At 42.8% G+C, this 20288-nt stretch overlaps 1 protein-coding gene across 5 annotated transcripts in view; it reads left to right on the forward strand.

Annotated features, from left to right (window-relative positions):
- The window catches only part of SEMA5A (semaphorin 5A), a 503265-nt gene that overhangs the window by 438149 nt on the left and 44828 nt on the right, over window positions 1-20288 (forward strand). For all 5 annotated transcript variants that reach the window (XM_088442351.1, XM_088442352.1, XM_088442355.1 and 2 more), the window contains 3 exons: window positions 3431-3612; window positions 6283-6426; window positions 18886-19033. In XM_088442351.1, the coding sequence (XP_088298477.1) occupies window positions 3431-3612; window positions 6283-6426; window positions 18886-19033 (474 nt within the window). The remainder of the gene's footprint in view (window positions 1-3430; window positions 3613-6282; window positions 6427-18885; window positions 19034-20288) is intronic.

Consider the following 20288-nt stretch of genomic DNA (forward strand, 5'->3'; position numbering starts at 1 on the left):
GGGAATGGCACTATTCAGGTGAATATTAGTTTATAATAATATCAAATGAGTCCTCATAGGCTGCTTAATTTGTGCTGTGCAAAGATTTTAAAGAATGACTGGTAATGGCTGTGTGGTATTTAACCTTACAGCTAAGAGACTCAGAACTACAACATATATTTGTGTATACAGCATAGCTAACAAATATTCACTATAAGCATTGCATGGCAATACATAAGGATAATGCATCTAAGTATAGGAAGATAAGACATTGTATCAGTGTGAAAAACTGACTATACACAATATTAGTCACTGCATTGTTTGATACAATTTGCTACTTCCTTCTAGGAGCTGATGAAGGCATTTAACCTTAAGAAATAATTATTTGCAACATAAATAACAGAATAAACTATAATAAGTAATGAACCACTGTGCTACTAAACACTGATCATATTGAATCAATGACAAATTGACAACGGTTTTGTTTTGCATATTTTATTGTACACAACAATTTTCATCTCTTTTGCACAATTCTATCTTTTTATATTTCACCATCTTAGCAAATTTAATATAGTGAGATTTTAATGCATACCTATTAAAAATATTACATTTTAAATTACCAACGTGGATCCCAGTGCACCCATTAAAGTTACTTACTTTTCTTCTTTGTATATGTGATATATAATAAAGCTGTCATTTGGGACAAACATAACAATGCAACTAGAGGTAGCATGGTATGGTTGGAACAATGAGACAGCAGAAAGCAGTGAAACAAAACTTGAACCATTCACAGTAGTTCATCTGGTCTCCACCATAATGTCCTTCAATATTTAGCTTGATTGAGCATTCTTTCGCCAATGCTTTTGCTTTCTTGTTGCACTGGCTATCTTGTGGTTATTCGTCTGTTTAGAATAATTGTGGGTAGCTGCGGTTCTTCAGTGTCATGCTTGCTTGTTCATCATGTTTGGTTGCAACTGCTGTTACCAAGGAGGCATTAATCACCAAATGTAGACTAGATATGGCAATAGCAATGACACAAAACTTACTGGTCCAACAGCTGATTTCATATGATATTCTTGTTAATCTTACAAGTAGAGATGTGCAGTTCGGTTCTCTAGAAATCCAAATCCACCTGAATTTCGTGAATCCGGACAGGTCCAAATCGCGGTTCTGATCTGCGAAGAAGATATGGACAGACCCGAGTCACCGTTCTGATCTTCCCAAGGGTCAAAATTCGGATTTTAAATATGAATTTCGGGTTTTGGATTGCAAAAATTACATGATTTTAACTGTTTTAAAAACTTTTTAGCATTATTTTTTTAAACCCAGATCCAAAATCAAAACACTTGAGGGTGGTGTTGCAAAACCAAAACATGAAGATGGATCCAGATCCAAAACATGGAGTCAGCACACATCTCTACTTATAAGTTATAGGCAATCTTGTTTATGGTGTGATGACAAAAATCACAATTCTTTTTTAGAATTATGGTTTTCCTTTGCATGTTTGCTACATTGTATGTCATTTTGCCTCTATTTTATGGTGTTGCAGACACCTTTGCGGTGTCCTATAAATAAAAGATAATAATACTGATAATAATAGTGTTTTCCCACTGCATTGACAAACTTTTAGATGTCTTATTTTTCATGACTCCCTATACTCACATCTATGTTTTAAACGTCAAAATCATGTGCACCCACGTCAGACCTGAGGAGAGAGAGCTTTTATTTTAAAGTCACACCAAATTAACTCTTTATAGGGTGACTAAGCAGATAATGCAACATTTAGGTAATATGTGCAAGGGAAAATAATAAATTAAAAAGCTTGACAATGTCTATTTTTTAGGGTACCAACTAAATGGTAATATAAATTCACTAGGTGAATAAAAATAATAATAATAATAATATTTCAGTTGACATCATATGTTCTTACTGAATGAAATCTGTGTGTATGTAGCACAGGGACAGACTGCACAGATAAATCCACCCCTGTGTATTTACATGTATGAATACACACAAATGTAACAACACATAACAAAATGACATATGTCTATTAAACAAGCACCAAAATTAACATGTAGTTAAAATGGTAGTTATTGTGGCCGCCGGTCACAATCCCGACGGCAGAATGCCGGCTAGGGATTCGTGATAGGCGTCGAGACACCGACGCCTATCATAATCCCAACGCTGGAATCCAGGACGACACAGGCTTGAACGAGGTAAGTCCAGGGCGCCCGTCCTCTTAGCTATGGGGGGGAGGGTTAGGAGACTTAGGGTTAGGCACCTCCCGGGTGAGGGTTAGAGTTAGGCTAGTGGAAGGGGGAGTTAGGGTTAGGCACCACCGGGGGGAGGTTAGGGTTAGGCACCCCCCCGGGAAGGTTAGGTTTAGGGGAAGGGGAGGTTAGGGTTAGGTTACTTACATGCCGCTGTCGGGATTTCCTCCCTTCGGGCAGCCACTGTCAGGATTTGAACCGGCGGCTAAACAGCCGCAGGCATTTCAATCCCATTCCAGTTAAAATAGGGGGAAGCAATCGGGAAGCTGACTGCCTAAATACCGGCAGCCGGCTTCCCGACTGTCTTATCCCAACATGGGTGAAATGCCGGGCGTCTAGATGGGAGATAGATAGGGAGACCGGCGCCCGGCATCACGATCGTAGTGATGCTGGGTGCCGTGAGCGGACAGCCGCGGGGGGGGAGGGTTAGGTGTAGGGCTCCCGAGGGGGACTTAGGGTTAGGCACCCCCCGGAGGGTTAGGGTTAGGCTAGGGGGATGGAGGGTTAGGGTTAGGCACCCCTGGGGGGGACTTAGGGTTAGGCACCCCCCCGGGGGACTTAGGTTTAGGCAGCGGGGAAGGGGGTGGTTAGGGTTAGGCACTTAGAGGGGGATTAGGGTTAGGCACTTGGGGGGGAAGTTAGGGTTAGGCACCCCTAAGGAGGGTTAGGGGGGTTAGGTTAGGTTAGTCTATACTTACCTATCCACGATCGTGATTTCCAGCGCTGTCGGGCTTCCGCTGCTTCGAACTCTGCTCCTGTCGGGCTGCCGCTGATGGCAATCGAACCGCCGGCTATGCGGCCGGCGGTATATCATACCCTTTCCAAAATAGGTGCTGTAGCAGCCATTGGTCATGGCTGAAGAAACAGCCAAATGTCTAAAAGGTGTTAAATTGAGACTGACTGACCACTACACCCTGACATTGTCCACAAGGACACACTGACATTTCACTTCGATACAGCCCTCTAGTGAACAAAATTGGTGCTTTACTGCTACATTTCTAACATCTCCCTTGACTGCAGTTTTCCAGTAATCTGTTGGTCATGCTTTATATTTCATTGTAGACTCCATTGTATAATGTATCTATCAGCATTAATGAATTCCCCCCTGCCCCTTATTTTAGTTATAATATATTTTAGTGGTTACATAATCTCTACATAACACATTTGTCCTCCTGTTTCAGTCAAGGAATCTCACTGTTGATGGAAAGTGGAATTCTTGGTCTGAATGGAATGTCTGCAATCACAATGATGGAATGTCCATAGGCACTTGTTTCTGTCGCAGTCGCACATGTGATAATCCTAGTGCGCAATGCGGAGGATTGCAGTGTGATGGTCCTACTATACAGATTGCAAATTGTTCAAGGTAATGTGAAAATCTATTATATGTATAAATAGAGAGAGTAAGATTCAGGACATATACACAACTATATAGATAGAGACAGCACATAGGAGAGAGCATACAGAAAAGGCAACTTAATTAGAGACATTAGTAAAACAAGTTAATCATTTTCATAAGACATTTTTATGGGTCTCAAAACATACTGGAAAGTTCTGGAGGCTTGGACTCATATTTTGAAAGGACCAGTAAGATGAAGCAAAAAGTCACATGGTTATAAATAAAGATAAATAACATTATAATTCGTAACCATTTGTTACTTTAGTGCACAGCATTAGTTAATGTGAAACTCTCCTGGAACATCCAAAAGGCTCCAGAATCTCCAGTGGCGCTGCCGGAGGCATGGAACAGTTGTCAAGTTTACAGAGTTTACTGGAAGTTGCCCAGGACCAGCTGGCACCATCAACTTCTTGAGTGAAGTGGACGGTCTGGGTGGCCGATAACACGATTCATACTAAATTGCGTCATCATGGCATCATTTACAATGGGGGCAATGCCCTCACCTCACCCACCTAGTTGCCCTCTCCCGAAGGGGGCACACCACAAGTATGACAATTTTACTATCCATACTAGCCTGTGTGTGCCTTACTAATTTGTAATGACAGTGACCACCAGGGGCATCTTAAGATGGCACAGCGGCCATTTCCAAGCGATTTTTCTACTGCATATGCGCAAATCACCAGATAAATTGCTATTTTCCCAGTGGTTTGTGCAGCACTGTTGCTGTGGGACAGAGAGGTAAGTATTGAAGAAATGGGTGTGAGGTGTGCACTACATGTCCTGCACTAATTATAGATATGCAACTGTTCACCCACCAGTGTTAAATGGCTAAAGCTGGGCCCTAGGGTGGAGTGTGTGAGGGATGCCATCGGCCAGGGTGCAGGGCCCTAGGGACGGCATTTCCGCTGTCCCATGACCCCTGCATCTGGCTTGCAGGGTGGGCCAGTAGTGCATCTTCAGTGTTGCTCCGGGATTTGGGAGCAAAGCAAAAAAAGTAAGTATCTGGAGCAAACCATGTTTGCAATGCAAGGGGTGGTTTTTTATTCATGCAAGGTAAATACTGGCTGATTTGGCATGCAGCCCACAAACATTGGACAGCTTTTTTTTTGCACTACAATTTAGATTTGAGTTTGGACACACCCCTCTCATATCTAAATTCCCCCATACATCTGTGATGTATTGGGCCAATTCACCGATTCCCAGACACCAGGGTCGGGCCATCTGTGAAATCCGACATGGTGATTTGTCCAACCCTGGCTCAAATATGATTAGGAGCAGCAAATCTGGGATTTTTAAAATGAAGAATTTCACCAATTCCCAGACAGATCATCATCATTTCGACCGGTGGGTCGGCGGTTCTGGTTTGATTGGGGTATCGGTGAAACGGCCATCTAATGTATGGGGCCCTTAACTCTCTCTGAACATTTTAAGTTTGCCCCCACCTGCACTGCATTTTACCAAGATGCAAAGTTACATTCTGTATTTTGGTTTGCTCTGAACGCCCAATTGCCTTCATCTACCTATGCCTTCATTTTCAACTGAACAAGGGGACACGATCTACACTAGGGACAAGGTGAGTATGTGTGAGTGTAATAAAGTTGTATTTTCTTGTGTGTGTGTCCTATGTTTAGTTGAATATTTCTTTTGCAGGTGAACTAGAGGTGCCAGCGGGCCCTTAATGTCCTGCAAGCTGGTACTTGTGATTCTCCAAGTTATTATTTAATTTATTTCTTACACAATCAACCCAGAACCCACCGCCCGGTGGTGCCGGGGATAGTCAGAACATGCCTGGGGTGCCCTGGAGAGGGAGAACCCATTTATTGGGGGGATCTCACATGCTAGGGATCCCCAGCCTGGACTGACTAGCGTGGGATGTTAATGTTTTGGCCGGGGGATCCCATGAAGCCGTCCCATGGCTGAGGTATTATAGTACTCCTAGAAAAAGTCTGGTGCTAATTTTGGAAAATACAGAGGACCCCTAATCAATTTATCCCCTGTATTTCCACAACCAGTGCAGGTTCACTGAGACTTGTGCTGGTTGATAAAAAATACAGGGGTACCCTATGTCTTTTTCCCAATGTATTTTCACAACCAGAATCGGTTCAGGAAAAACGGCGCTGTTTATGCTTTTAGGGGAGGACCCCCACATCATTTGTTTTTACATTTTTACACTTCCATAGGTTTTTACATACAGATGCACTGATCTCACTAATCTGTGGATGTTTCTATGTAACTCGCACCTGCTCAGGCTATACTTCCTAGCCTGAAGGAGGTCTATTATTTTGCGAGTTTTAGGTCAGTAATAGTGTGCGAGTTAAAAGCTTGCACTATATTACATTGGCCAAGTTGTATCCTCAAAATGGCAAAATGTCTGGATGCAAGTTGTGGGGGTGTGAGAAACATGCGGGTTTGCATGTTCTCGCACCTTATTACATAGTGTGAGTTCTAACAATGTGCAAGTATAGCGCTTTACTCGTACATTTGCCAAACTCTGACCCTATTACATTTGGCCCGATATGTTACTGACTTTGGATAAACTTATTTAAAAATGTGAACACATGGTTACATTTCTTCTGTCTTTATCAGATATGCAGTTTTAAAATAACCATTCAATATCACTTGCAATATTTTAAACAGGAATGGAGGATGGACAATTTGGACATCTTGGTCTCCCTGCAGCACAAGTTGTGGAATAGGTTTCCAAGTTCGTCAGCGTACCTGCAACAATCCTACCCCTCGGTATGGAGGACGTGTATGTGTTGGACAAAATCGTGAAGAAAGGTTAGTATTTATTTTTATATTTCCTTTGTAGTTTTCTAAAAGTCATTGTAGCTCATGTATGGATACTATGACAAATTAAATACGGGAGCCACACTCATGGCCAGATGACAAGGGAGCACATCCCTTACCCATACCAGCGCTGGAGATTCATTTATTTGTTCAAGCTCTACACAATTGGCAAACCCTCAATATCCATACGCTGCAGATACAGGATACCAATGGTGCCGCCCATATAATTTGTTTTGCCTATCATTATGACAACATGTTTGTGACCAGCCACTCAGCTAGCCACAGGGTCGGCCATAAATCATAAATATTAAAATTGTAAAACATTTTTCCACTATTTTCTACTTTTACTTATATAGGAAGATATTTGGACTACTAATGTAGGGCTGTACACAGGGCCGTAGAGAGCTGTGCGGGGCCCTGGTACTTTGGGGGCATGTGGCCTACTATAAGGACACATAACCCCACAAGGGGGGGTGCCGTGTGCCCCTCAGCCAGGGACAAATCCAGGGGATTGTTCCCACTCCTCCCTGCACAGCCAGATGATGATCAGCAGCCTTCCTGGTCCCACCACAGCCTAGCACACAGCAGCGTGCAACGTCTGCTGGACTGAGGAGACTCAGGCTGCTGCCACTGACAGGTATGGGAGGGGAGCAAGTTGACAACCTGAACCCGGGTCCTCCATCAAGCACAGGCCCAGTTAATTAGTACCCGATCCCCCTGATGTACCCGCCTACACTGGCCACACCCACACATTCTCTGCAGTGGCAAATGCAGGATTTCCAAAGGGGGGTTTACAAATTAATGATTTTCTAGTGAGTGGGGCCAGTCCGTAAAGAGGACATAATTAGCACTTATCCAGCTTTAATATGTGTCATACAAAGTGCACTGTATGTCATAATTCCTGCATATACAGGACCAGCAATCACAGTAAGTCATTATATGCGGCCGTACGGCCATCCTACCTGAGCTGAATGTTTATTTCAGATGTGGGCACCATTCCAGAGCATTGGTGCAAGTTGTCTGAGGGAGCAGCAAAAGAGCCTAGCACTGCCCTGGACATATATGTTCATATTGGTCTCATCATGCACTGGATAGTGTATTATTATATGGTATTAATAATTCACCCTATTGATGGTCTATAGCAGTGCACCCCTAACAGTGAATGTTTTCCAGATGTCCAGGTGCACAAGTGTATTCATTTCTGGCTCACACATGTTAAAAGATCCACACATGGTGCCAATTATTTAATTTGTGATACTGAGAAGAACATGCAGCACTAGTAAAATTCTATATTACTATTCTATTGTGGTCATGGTGTGGGTTGGGGAGGGGGGTTTCCAGGCAACCGGAAACCCCCCTGCGTTTGCCTATGCTCTGCTTCTCACAATAGGCATTTTCTGATTTTCTGCCCCTTGCCCATGTGACCCTTAAATCCACTATCAGTAATAACCCTACACAAACTCAAAACAGACATCTATGTTGATCGCATGAATGAGCTGCAAGCTTAAAGGTATGAAAAGATTTAGCAAATTTTATCAACAGTCAATTTTGTGCATTATAGAAGGACATTTGACAAAGATGATCAACTCCAATTCATTGGACTTCCAACAAGCGGGGTGCGTTAGTTATCATATAAGGTATATTATTTCTCACATAACATGTTTTCAGCAGAGATGTGCACCGACCCCTGTGTTTTGGCAAAACTACTCTCAATTGCTTTAGGTCGGATTCGGTTTTGGATTTCTTTAAAATTGCTAAAAACAGCTAAAATAAAGTAATTTGGGCCTGCTTACATGCAGTCCAAAACCCAAGATTTGTTTTTTAAATCCGAGTTCCGAACTTACAGCAGACCCGAGAGGGGACTCTGTTCTACTCGGACCCCCAAAATTGATCTGACCCTGGACTTGACTTGATTTCAGGTGTGTTCGGTTTTCAGGAAAATTGAGCCACACAACTCTAATGCCGCACATCTACTAGGCGACTGTGAAACGAGAGCACGATTACGACATTATAATTATGCAGTCGTTTCACAGTCTGTGATGTGCCTACACTGAACGTTCAGTGTAGGCACATCCATCATCCCCATACATGCTAAACCTGACGTTATCGTCAGGTTGACCAGCATGTTTGGGCGAGTAAAAATCAATAAGGGTTGAGGTAACAATATGTTTAAAAATGGGGCAGACTAGATGGTCCAAGTGGTTCTTATCTGCCGTCAAATTCTATGTTTCTATGTAAAAAGTACTTAAGAAATTTATTTGTATAGAGTCAGAATCGACACCACTCCAGACAGCCTTCTTCCTGTAGTGCAAGCTTGCTTAAAAAAGAGAAAATGTGAGTACTTACAGTTATTGTGATTTTATGGTGACTGTCCGAGAGAACCATCAACCGTACAAACGGAGGTAAGCCTGTCGATTCCTCTATATATCCATCTCGAGACTGAAATAGTTAGGGCACTTGAAAAATGTGCTGTGGGATTTAATTATACCAGCAGCGTCTGACTCGGTGCGGCTTGGCAAAAATGTCCCGTGTTGCCGCAAATGAAGCGGTCATCAATCGTGCTATAATAGTCACAGATCACCGTGACAAGTGGTGCATTTCAGCAGCTGTATCTTTCTCCAGCTGATTAATAGTATTATTATTATTAGGCTGACGAAAATATGATGGCCGTCGTTCAGGCTGTGATGAGACAGGCAGGCGTGATCACAGATCCCGGGGCACCTAGAAGGAGAGCCCCTTACGCGTTTCTCAGCCGTATTAATCAGGCCATTTCTTTTCTTTCCTTCTGAAGAAACAGCCTGATTAATACACAAAATTACACACCAGTAGGATTTGGGAGAGTAAATAAAAATAAATAAATATATATATATGTATATATATATATATATATATATATATATATATATATATATATATAGAACAATCCATTCCAAGAAGCTCCACCAGGGGCCCAGGTACAGATAAGGCCAGCAGCACAGCGTGTCCAAAGTGCCAATAATTCTAATCTCCACAATAATTTCTTTCGTAGCAGCACAATGTTCAGCAGCATGTTTCAGATCTTCAGCATATAATACATTACATCATTGTCCTGAATGGTCATCTTTGGGGTTTAGTCATCATACCCTGTGTGTAAACCCAACAGCTGCTTTGGTATTAACCGTCATCAGGGTTCAGCAAGGATAGCAATTCTGCTTATACCGCAGTTGCTAATATCAGCGGTGCTATTTAAATGCGTGCATTCACAGTGCGAAGGCAGCCTGACATAAAGACGCCCACTTCCCCTTACTCACATCTGTACACTAGGGCAATATAGCGAAACAATCGGTAACATCTAGTAGCATCAGACAGATCATACCTCACTCAGGAATTTCTAACTTCGGCGCACAATATAAGACCTCAGGCTGCATCTGGTATCGCAGTGGCTAATTTATGCATGCCCCTGCAACGGCGTTGAAACGCACTGGCATGCCTGTGTTTGTCCAACCACCCTCCCTGTCACCACCCACAAACGGCACTTCCTGTCAATCACTCTGCTCTGGGTCTGCGTAGCCTCTGCAAACACAGTTCCCATTGCAATTGCTAGTTCGCGCACGGCGATGCCCACGCATGCACAAGGTGAATTAATCGACTGATTACGTGCGTATTAGCAACTGTTACTTGCTGAATCAGGCCCTAAGTCTCCTGCATTCTTTCATGCAATCGCATATTGAGTGACTCATAGCGGAGTATGGGCAGGTATTCTCTCTCTGGGATGCGATTAATTTACTGCCGCCCGGAATGCCAGACGGTGGAAGGCCGACCCGGGACTGAAAATAGGCGTTGAAATGTCGATGTCTATCTTTAGCCCCATGCCGAAATCCCGAAATCCTGTTGGCCGACATCCCGAACGAGGTAAGCCGGGGACAGTTAGGCACTCCCCGGGAAGGGTTAGGGTTAGGCTAGGGGAAGAGAGGGTTAGGGTTAGGCACCAACGGGGGGGAGGGTTAGGGGTAGGCACCATTAAGGGAGGTATAGGGGAGGGTTAGGGTACTTATGTGCCCGTCGGGATGTCCTCCTGTCGGCCTTCCGGAGTTGGTATGAGAACCGCCGGCTATTCCCTCTTCAGCCCCTGCTGTATCAGTCACTTTTCTTAATTTTGTACTATACTTTCATGTTTTTTTTCCTTTCTCTCCAGCCCCATTTCTCTCTTTTCCTTTGTTTTAATGAAAGAATATTAAAATCTAAAACAAAATATAAAAAATGTTCCAGGCTGTGGCTTCTGTTAGACCTTTTTGTTCATATGGAATACCTTCCCTTGTAGCAAGCGCAAATGTCTTTCTGCTCAGATACGTATAATGGTGTTCTCTGTAAACTCTTCTTTGTTTTTAAATGTTAATTCTACCTTTATAAAAAGTGGAATGAAGTGCTGTTCCACCATTCTGCACCTTTTTCGTGACTACATTGAAATTATGAGGTGCGTCACCGCTCCCCTCTCATTAAAAGACTGACATTTTAGGCACAATAGTGACATGGTACAAGGCAATTCAAAGATATTCTTAGTGGAGGGGGGTGTGGTACAGAAAGTTTGGCAATGCAACCCATCTCACATCCCCCTGTAATGGCAATAGGATTAAGAGATACTCATGCCCAGTACACCATATATAGAGGTTACAGCTTAATACTTCCATATATCCTTGTTTTATAGAAAAAACATCCAAAAGCCCACATTCCCATTATATAATAGCCACTGCACTGGCTAACCTGATCCATCATGATTTTGAGTTACTCACATCATAGGATCTTACCAGTCACATTGGCAAACCGCTATGCTTCCCACTAGAGTTCTAGAGGTGGATAAACAAAAAAAGGACACCCTTTATAATAATTACCACCGGCCCAAGATCTGTAAAGTGCTAGGGCAACTTCTAGCCACCTTGGTGATTTGAAAAACAAATATGACACCCACAATAGGTGAAAACTAAGCTACAGAGTTTACTGTAGGACATTAATATGAATAACTATCAGCTAATGATAGAGCCGACTGAATGCTGTTCGAGAGAGTGTGCTGGGAGATGGGGTTCAGCAAGCAGGTTTTATTCAATAACTTTATTAAAGCAAAAATATCTTACATATTGGATTATGATATACAAATTAGAATCAAGAATTTCAACCACAGGTATCAGCAATACAAAATAAGGCAATGTTACATCTTTACAGTAGACAAAATAGACATAGAAAAGCTATGAAAACATGCCCAATACATATAAAGGTTAACTAAATTCCATAGATAGTAACAATGTTTTCTGCAAGACAAAACAGAACAAATAATAATAAAAATTGTAAAAAAAACATCAGAGGAGATATATCCCATGGGGAATAAAAATGTAAAGAAACCATGTTACTTGAGGAAACAGAAATAGCAGGGTCTTTATCAAGAAGTTTAATTGATTACAAGGTAGAATGCTGAAAAGCTTTGAATATTTGATAGGAGAGAATGGGTTAGAATAGAGATATTGCTCCCCCAGACAACAAAAACGATGCTACCTTAGCCTCCTTATGTGAGGAGCAGTCGTTTGAATCCAATTCTGAAGGATTGTTTTTTTTTACCAGCAGCAGTAATTGCTACCAGTTGTCTCCTGCCTCCCCTGGAAATCCGCTGATAATCGGGGAGTTTTTCCGTAATAGCCCATTCCGGGGTGAAAGGTTTCAAGGTAACCAAATTAGCTTTGGCATGACGCTTAACCGCAAGCCATTGTCCCATAGACAATGAAACATGCTGGCAGTGGGTGCTTGACATTTAGAAGAGGCAGGTAATAGGCCCATGGTAAATCTCCAATGATAAGACAATTAGTAATGGTGCAAAATATTAAGGAATAATTCCATGTATGAACTAGATTTCAAGGCTTTGCTGTTATCATTAAAAACCTTTAGAATTACAAGAACTGACAAAGAGGGGAAGTCATTTAGTCACAACCATTTGTATTGTCTGTTGGTCAATTTGTTCTTTTAGGAAAGCATAGCGTGTTGAAATGTTGATGTTAACCAAAGCACATAGCCACATTTTTGTTGATTGGTGGGAAGAGGTCAAAGTTCGGCTGGTCTACAGTAAAATTTAACTTAAACTTGTTCTTTGTCTAGAGCACCCAATTTTCATGATTCACTCAGCACAGGGTCACGGATTCAAACAAGCAAGCACATCTAAGAACGGAGGAGAAGGGACAGGCAGGGTGAACAATGTGGTTTCCCTCCTTCTGCTTCTGAATGATTCTTCCTTTCCTCATTAAGCATCATGGTACTACAAAGTGTTTGTCTATGTTTGGTTTTGGCAGCTTGGCTCTCTCTTCAAGATAAGTCTTGAAAACAATATAAAGCTCCCATACATGTGCACAGGCTTTGGGTTAAAGGTATGTAGCAACCCCCCCTCCCGCCCAGGACATAGATTACTCACCCTACCACCCCTCTCCCTGGACATTGACTGCTCAGCCAAAAAACCCTCCCCACAGGACAGGCTGCTCACCTTTAAATCAACTTCACCTGGGACATACAGTACACTCCCCCCAGGGATATAGATTTCTTATCCTACCCCTCCATCCCCCTGGGACATACTCTGAAGCTCACTCTACCACCATCCCATTATCGCCCTGAGGACATAGACTGCTCACCTACCCCTCCCAGGACAAGGACTGCGCACCCTACCACTCCCAGGACATAGATTGCTCAACCTACCTCTCCCAGGACATAGACTGCTCACCCTACACCTCTCCCCGACCATAGACTTTCCCACTTGGATGGTTGCTGCTCTGCTCTTCCTGGGGGCCAGCTGATGACGTGGCGGCATGAGATTGCCGCCGATATAATTGTTGAACAGCTTTACCCCTAGGTGCACTGATGGGATTGGTGTCTTAGTTATGATCAGGATTGGGGTTAGCTAAGAGGTATGCATCCTCCATGATTCTATATACGAAAGCTCCTTAATGGCTGCCGGTTATAACTAGCCGGACAGCCAGATATTAACTAATTGCATGATTGCAACTCCTCAGTGCAAGTTGCGTTCAAGCTGTTTTTTCCCCCCATTTCCCAATGAATTACTTAAGATAAAACCGGAATGTTGAGAAAAGTAAGTATTAAATTAGGGGATTTTGATTTTTATCTTTCTATGATGTCATTACTGATTTTATTTACGAATAAGACAACAATATTATATTTATTATATTATGAGAGGGTCAATATTTTATTATTACTTTTAAAAGGGGCACTAGATTATTATTAATACTATTATATGACCATAAAAGTAATAAAAATTTTATATGGACAACATTTTGTTTATACTGTAGTTATCCTTGTGTCCTATATCATCCTTATAGCCCCAGCCTTCACATAAACTTTTAGTACACATGTATAAGAAATGGGTTTCATTGAGTAAAAGTGAGCATATTCAGCTGTATGGGAAATGGGACTGCTATAGGTGATGACTGCAGACTGTTACTTATAGAGGTATACTTAGACACTACATCTAGTGGTGGCTGAGTTTTGATTGTATTTTGGGTAAAGTACAGATTGTATTTTAGCAATATATTAAAGGTGGATGTGACAGAACTAGTTCCTGACAGTTTGAACAGTCTAAACATGCAAGCCACCGGGTTTCAGGGTGAAACAGGTTTTCAAGATTTACTCTTTTGTGTCACCGCACAAGAGGCAGCCCAGCAACTCATGGGTCAAAAGTTACAAGAAATTTCTTCTCAGTTGAAATCCATTCATTCCGTTATTGTTCCTTTGTTCCAGCTTCACTTCAAATTCCGCCTGAGCCTTATCACCGAGTAATTTCAACTCCAACCGCAGAATCCTTTTCTGATTTCACTACCCAACCTTCCAGTAGTCCCCTGGCCTCTGAACCCTCCAATTTCTGTACTCCTGTGCAGATTACTAGTTTCTACCAGCTTCTAATGCAACTTCAAGATCTCCTATCAAGATTTTAACATACATTTCCCAAGCTGTCTAGTGCCACCCCTGTTTCAATTGAGCCACCCGTGTCTCCTTTCATGCGAGATAAAGTAAGGCATCGTAGCTTCCCACGCCCGAAGCTTACTGTGACAGAGCGACTGCGACGGCGGATATTTTTTCTTTGTTTATATTGTGGAAAGGCAGATCACTATATTAAGGACTGTTTCCTTCGTCAACCCAGTAAGGATAATTACAGCAAAACTTCCTATGACAACACACTATCTTCTGCTCTGGGCATGGAGGTGTTGTCAGCTCCATAGGATAAGAATCAAGTTTACAATTGGGGACCTCTTACAAGACGCTTCTACTTTTGTCTTGGGAAGTTGGGTAGAATATTCCAACTGCCTAAACTTATTTTATCTCCTCCAGTCTGTTCCGGTCTCAGTCCGGGTAAAGCTTCTTCTGGATCTGACTCCGGTGACTTTTGTGCTTCTCTCTTCAGTGAGATGTCAGTTTCTTCAACCATGGGAAAATAATCTGATTTAAAGGTTTTGGATGAGACATCTGAGCTGACAACTTCTGTGGGCAAATCTGTTCAGCTAACTCCAAGAAGCATTCCTGTGTCCTCACCCTTAGAGGGGGTTTCTACTTGCTTACCCTGAGAGGGGGTTTCAATTCTCTCACCCCAAGAGGGGGTTTCAAGTCTCACACCCCAGCAGGGGCTTTCAAGTATCTCACCCCAAGAGGGGGTTTCAAGTCTCTCATCCTAGGAGGGTGTCTCAAGTCTTACACCCCAGGAGGGGGTTTCAAGTCTCTCACCCCAAGAGGGGATTTTAAGTCTCACACCCCAGGAGGGGGTTTCAAGTCTCACACCCCAAGAGGGGATTTTAAGTCTCACACCCCAGGAGGGGGTTTCAAGTCTCTCACCCCAAGAAGGGGTTTCAAGTTTTGCACCCCAGGAGGGGGTGTCGATTTCAAGTTTCATGCCCCAGGAGTGGGTTTTTGTTTCAAGTTTCATGCCCCACTAGGGGGTTACAACTTTCACGCCCCAGGATGGGGTCTCTATTTTGAGTTTCATACCCCAGGAGGGGATTTCAGGTCTTTCACCCTTGGCGGGGGTCTTAAGTTTTTCAACCCACATGAGAGTTTCAAGTCTCTCTCCCCAAGAGGGAGAATCAAGTGTCATACACCAGGAAGGGTTTTCAAGGTTCCTACCTCAGCAGGGGAATCCCAGATCCATTCCCCTAGAAGGGATTTCGAGTGCTATATCCCAGGAGGGGGTTCCAAGTTCTATTCCCTGGAAGGGGATTTCAAGTGTCATGCCCCACAAGGGGATTTCAAGAGTTATGCCCAAGGAGGAATCTTTATGTAGTCTGCTCATTCCAGGTGGGGACTTTCTTTTGTCTACTGTTGAATGCACTTCACAAGCTTTAATTTCTCAGAGGTTCAGTCCTAAAACTTTTTGTAAATATACAAAAAAGGATATGTCTGCGCTGATGTTCACAAAGACAATGTTAAAAATGTTATTAAATATCAATTTATTTCACATATAACTAGAACTGCAGTTCCTAAAAGCATTGGATTCAGCAACTAATTTACATATACCCAGATCATATCTGTATAATTGCCAATATGGCAATAATGAAATCATTACACATGAAATTAGCTGGCTATAAAAACCAATTAGACAAACAAATGTTGAATTAATATCCCACCAATTGATGGCAAAAGACAAGCAGCAATTATCTAAAATAATATAGTAATGGTATTAATCCCAGGATATACTAAAAGGATTCCCAATTAAACTCCTGATGGAGAATGGAAACAAATAGCCCAATAATGAATGTTCCAATGTTATTGGATCCGCGGTGTCCGTTAAGTTCAAGGGACACAATAAGGTACATATATTGTATGTGATGGTTAACCAAGCTGCTCACCATCAGCTGACCCAGCCCAAGATAGTCCGTCTGCTCCGGCAGATCACTAGTTTCCAATGCTGCAGACACACTGGATGCTAAACTGAGGAATGTGTGCTGACCACAGTGATGTCTGGCTGCAAGAGCAATACTCACAGGGGGGCCGTCTGCTCCGGCAAGTTCCTGACTCCCGCTTGTGAGATGCAATAGGTGGTGACTGATGACCAGCTGATAGCGGCTGAAGGGGGGTCCGTCTGCTCCGGCAGGCTCCTGACTCCCGCTTGTGAGAAGCAATGGGTGGTGATTGGTGACCAGCTGATAGCGGCTAAAAGGGGGTCCGTCTGCTCCGGCAGGCTCCTGACTCCCGCTGATAGATTTACAGTGGATGGTGACTGCTAACAGCTGAAAGCGGCTGGAAAGAGATATTAATGCGGTCTCCAAATGCAAGCAGGAACAGATGCAGTCCTATCTTTAATCCCTTGGTGAGTAGAGAAGTAGGCCAAACAGAAAATTAACTACTTCTGTTTGGCTAGCAATGCAACAGTGTAAAGATATATTTGGGATGGTTGATAGCTAGAGACAGACAAACCAGAAGTAGTGGCAACAGCAGTACCACAAGTAACACAGGGCCTGATTTTGAGTCGGATGCAGTATAATGAGCTGTGCAATTAGATGATTTTAACTTTCAGCAGAGTTGGGGGTCACAGACATAAAGTCGGTCCAGGCTGCAAGCAGAATAGTCAGGTTCAAAAGCAGAAGTCAGATACCAGGTAGCATACAGGATACCGAGCAGCACAAGGCAGCAAAACTCAGGTGTGAGCATATGAACATTACAACCATCAATATCTGTCTGTAACAGGTGGCTATTTAAGATGCTGGCACAAATGAGCATCAGGTAAGGTACAGCCCCTAGATAACATAAATAACTGTGACACAATAAACGTTATTGCAATCAACCAAGTAACAAGGCAAAGATGCCATTAGAAATAGCACCAGATAAAAATGCAAAAATACTGTACCTTCACAGATAGGGATTTACCTACTGTTCCTAACAGAGGGGCAAAAATGACAATAACACAAAGGGGGAGCGAAGAGAACAGAGAGAGTATAGGGCTTTAAAAGAGAGCAAACTTTCTGGGGAAGTCAGAGGCAAGTCAAATAAAGATGTATGTGATCATGCCCAAGAGCCAAGACAATATTTTCATATACTGACACTTAATCTAATGGGCTGGAGGAAAAATAAGAAAAAAAGGAATGAGATTGTTTTAGGGGTGGTTAAAAAAATTAGACCTGGATTAGCATTTAGAAAAAAGTAAATACTATAATTCAAGTTTGTTATGACTTTTATCAATGCGTTCTGAGTTTTTGGCTTAGTTTCTATTTAATACAGGTTGAGTCTCCCATATCCAAATATTCCGAAATATGGAATATTCCAAAATACAGAATTTTCTTAGCCTGACTGAGATAGCGAAACCTTTGCTTTTTGATGGTTGATAACGCATTGATAAAAGTCATAACAAACTGGAATTATAGTATTTACTTTTTTCTAAATGCTAATCCAGGTCTAATTTTTTAACCACCCCTAAAACAATCTCATTCCTTTTTTTCTTAGTTTTCCTCCAGCCCATTAGATTAAGTGTCAGTATATGAAAATATTGTCTTGGCTCTTGGGCATGATCACATACATCTTTATTTGACTTGCCTCTGACTTCCCCAGAAAGTTTGCTCTCTTTTAAAGCCCTATACTCTCTCTGTTCTCTTCGCTCCCCCTTTGTGTTAATGTACACAAACTTTGTTTGAACCACAAAATTATTGAAAATATTGTAAGCTGTGTGTATAATGTGTATATAAAACATAATGTATTCTGGGCCTGATTCAGACCCGCTTGCGAGCGCTTGCAAGCGGGTCGATGTTGCCCTAGTGCGTATGCGCACGACGGAGGCTGCTCCGTCATGCGCATGCGCGAGACCCCGAATAATTGACAGCACGCCCCCTTTGGTGGGCGTGCCGGGGGCGTGGCTGCCCAGACGGAGGCGTTCCTATGGGAACGCCTACCGTCTGGGGCTGGCCCCACTGACATCACTAGTGATGTCAGTGGGAGTGCTTTTGGCTCTGATAGAGCCAAAAGCACTCCTGGGCTTGCAGAATCGAGACCCTACCACAGGGTCTCCTCGCAAGCCCGATGGTCGTGATGGTCTTGACCATCGCCACCATCATGTTGGCCGCTCGCTATAGCTGTGGGTGGTCACCCACAGCTATGCGAGCGGCCAGGAGGCCGCTCCAAAATGAAGGAGGGACGGCCCTGATTCAGAGCGAGCGCTCTGTCAGAGCGTCCGGCTCTGAATCAGGGCCACTGTGTTTAGATTTGGGTCACATTCCCAAGATATCTCATTATGGTATGCATATATTCCAAAATACAGAATATTCTGATACCAAAATACCCCTAGTCCCAAGCACTTTGGATATGGGAGACTCAAACTGTATTAGGTTTACATAAATTGCTTAATTTGGATAATGGAATAAATAGCTAAATTAACTTTTTTCTCTAGCAATTTGTCTATGTTTTCAGTGCCTTTTTAATTATTTATTTTGTAATTTATGTCTATGATCTCAGATACTGCAATGAACATGTGCCATGTCCTCTACATGTGATCTGGTCAAGTTGGGGTCCTTGGGAACAATGCACATCACAGTGTGGTGGCGGAATTCAGGCTCGCAGAAGAACTTGTCAGAATGGATCAGATTGTCCTGGCTGCAGCATGGTAAGCATCTCTAAGGAAAATACAGTACCACTTAAGTGAAGCCCAACAGTGGTATAACAAGTTTATTTATTTACATTTTTTAGCCTTGAAGAGTCACAAGAGACTCCAACAGGCAGTGGCATCACTAGGGGGGTGTGGGGCGCTCAGGGTAGCAGCTGCTCTGCTATTTTGTTGTCACCACCTCAAATGGTGTCACCAATTATCAGTGAGATCAGGGAGAGGCTGGGGGCTGCCCAGCAGGTCCTGGAGCTCTGGGCAAACTCCCAGCTTGACGAAAACGAGGTGTGACATGCGGTCATGGCCCTAAATGGCATACAACAGGGTTTGTGGCTTCATGGACACAAGGTCACAGCCTTTTGTGCATACACTCATGAATTCAGAGTGCACAAGAAGTCTAGGACTGGAGGTGACAATGTGAGTAGGCGCACTGGGTGACACCTACCCTAGTGACGCCACTGGCAAAAGGACTCTTATGTTGCCAACATGAATAGTCAAGATTGGATCTGATCATAACTGACTAACTATTATAATTGATTATTCTTGTTATCATTGATTTATAAGGCACCACAGCTCTACACAGCACCGTACAGTGGGTATACATAAAACAAGGACAGATAGGATAGACAAAATAAATTCAGACATAAAAACAAGTGTTAGGGAAGGGCCTGCTCATGAAAGAACCTACAATCTAATAAGAAAAGGGCACAGCTGAGGCAAGAGGAACAAGTTTGTTTGAGAGTAGAAATTGGGAGAGTTGCGACCATGTACCATTGTGAATATTATAGTCTGGTAGAGAAGTAGCAGAATTAAGAAGTCTTGAAAGTGTGATTAAAAGTTGGTTACTGGAGACAAGGGAAGGAGCAGGTCAGATGTAGATCTAAGAGGGCACAAGAAAAAGTATTTCCAGGTGAGATTAGATTGTATAAATGGTTGCTGCTGTTGAGGGCTTTGTGATTTTGCCCTTGACTTATCCAAGGTGTAAGGCGAGTAAATTAAATTGGATTCTGAAGGACACAGTGAGCCACATTTTCAGATTAGTGTGATGATGTGAAGCAGCAAGAGAACAAGTCAATTTTGTTGTGAATTGTTGCAGGGCTAGATAGGTAAGGGGAATGCCAGATAGTAGAAGGTTACAGTAGTCAAGGCAGGAGACGATAGAATGAATATGAGTTTGGGTTACATCTTGGAAAAGTCAAGAGCATATTCTGCCAATATTCCGAAAGTAGAGGACTGGGTGAGAGATGGGATGTGAGGA

The sequence above is a fragment of the Taudactylus pleione genome, unplaced genomic scaffold (assembly GCF_031769625.1).
Source record: "Taudactylus pleione unplaced genomic scaffold, aTauple2 ptg000309l, whole genome shotgun sequence".
Taxonomy (NCBI): domain Eukaryota; kingdom Metazoa; phylum Chordata; class Amphibia; order Anura; family Myobatrachidae; genus Taudactylus; species Taudactylus pleione.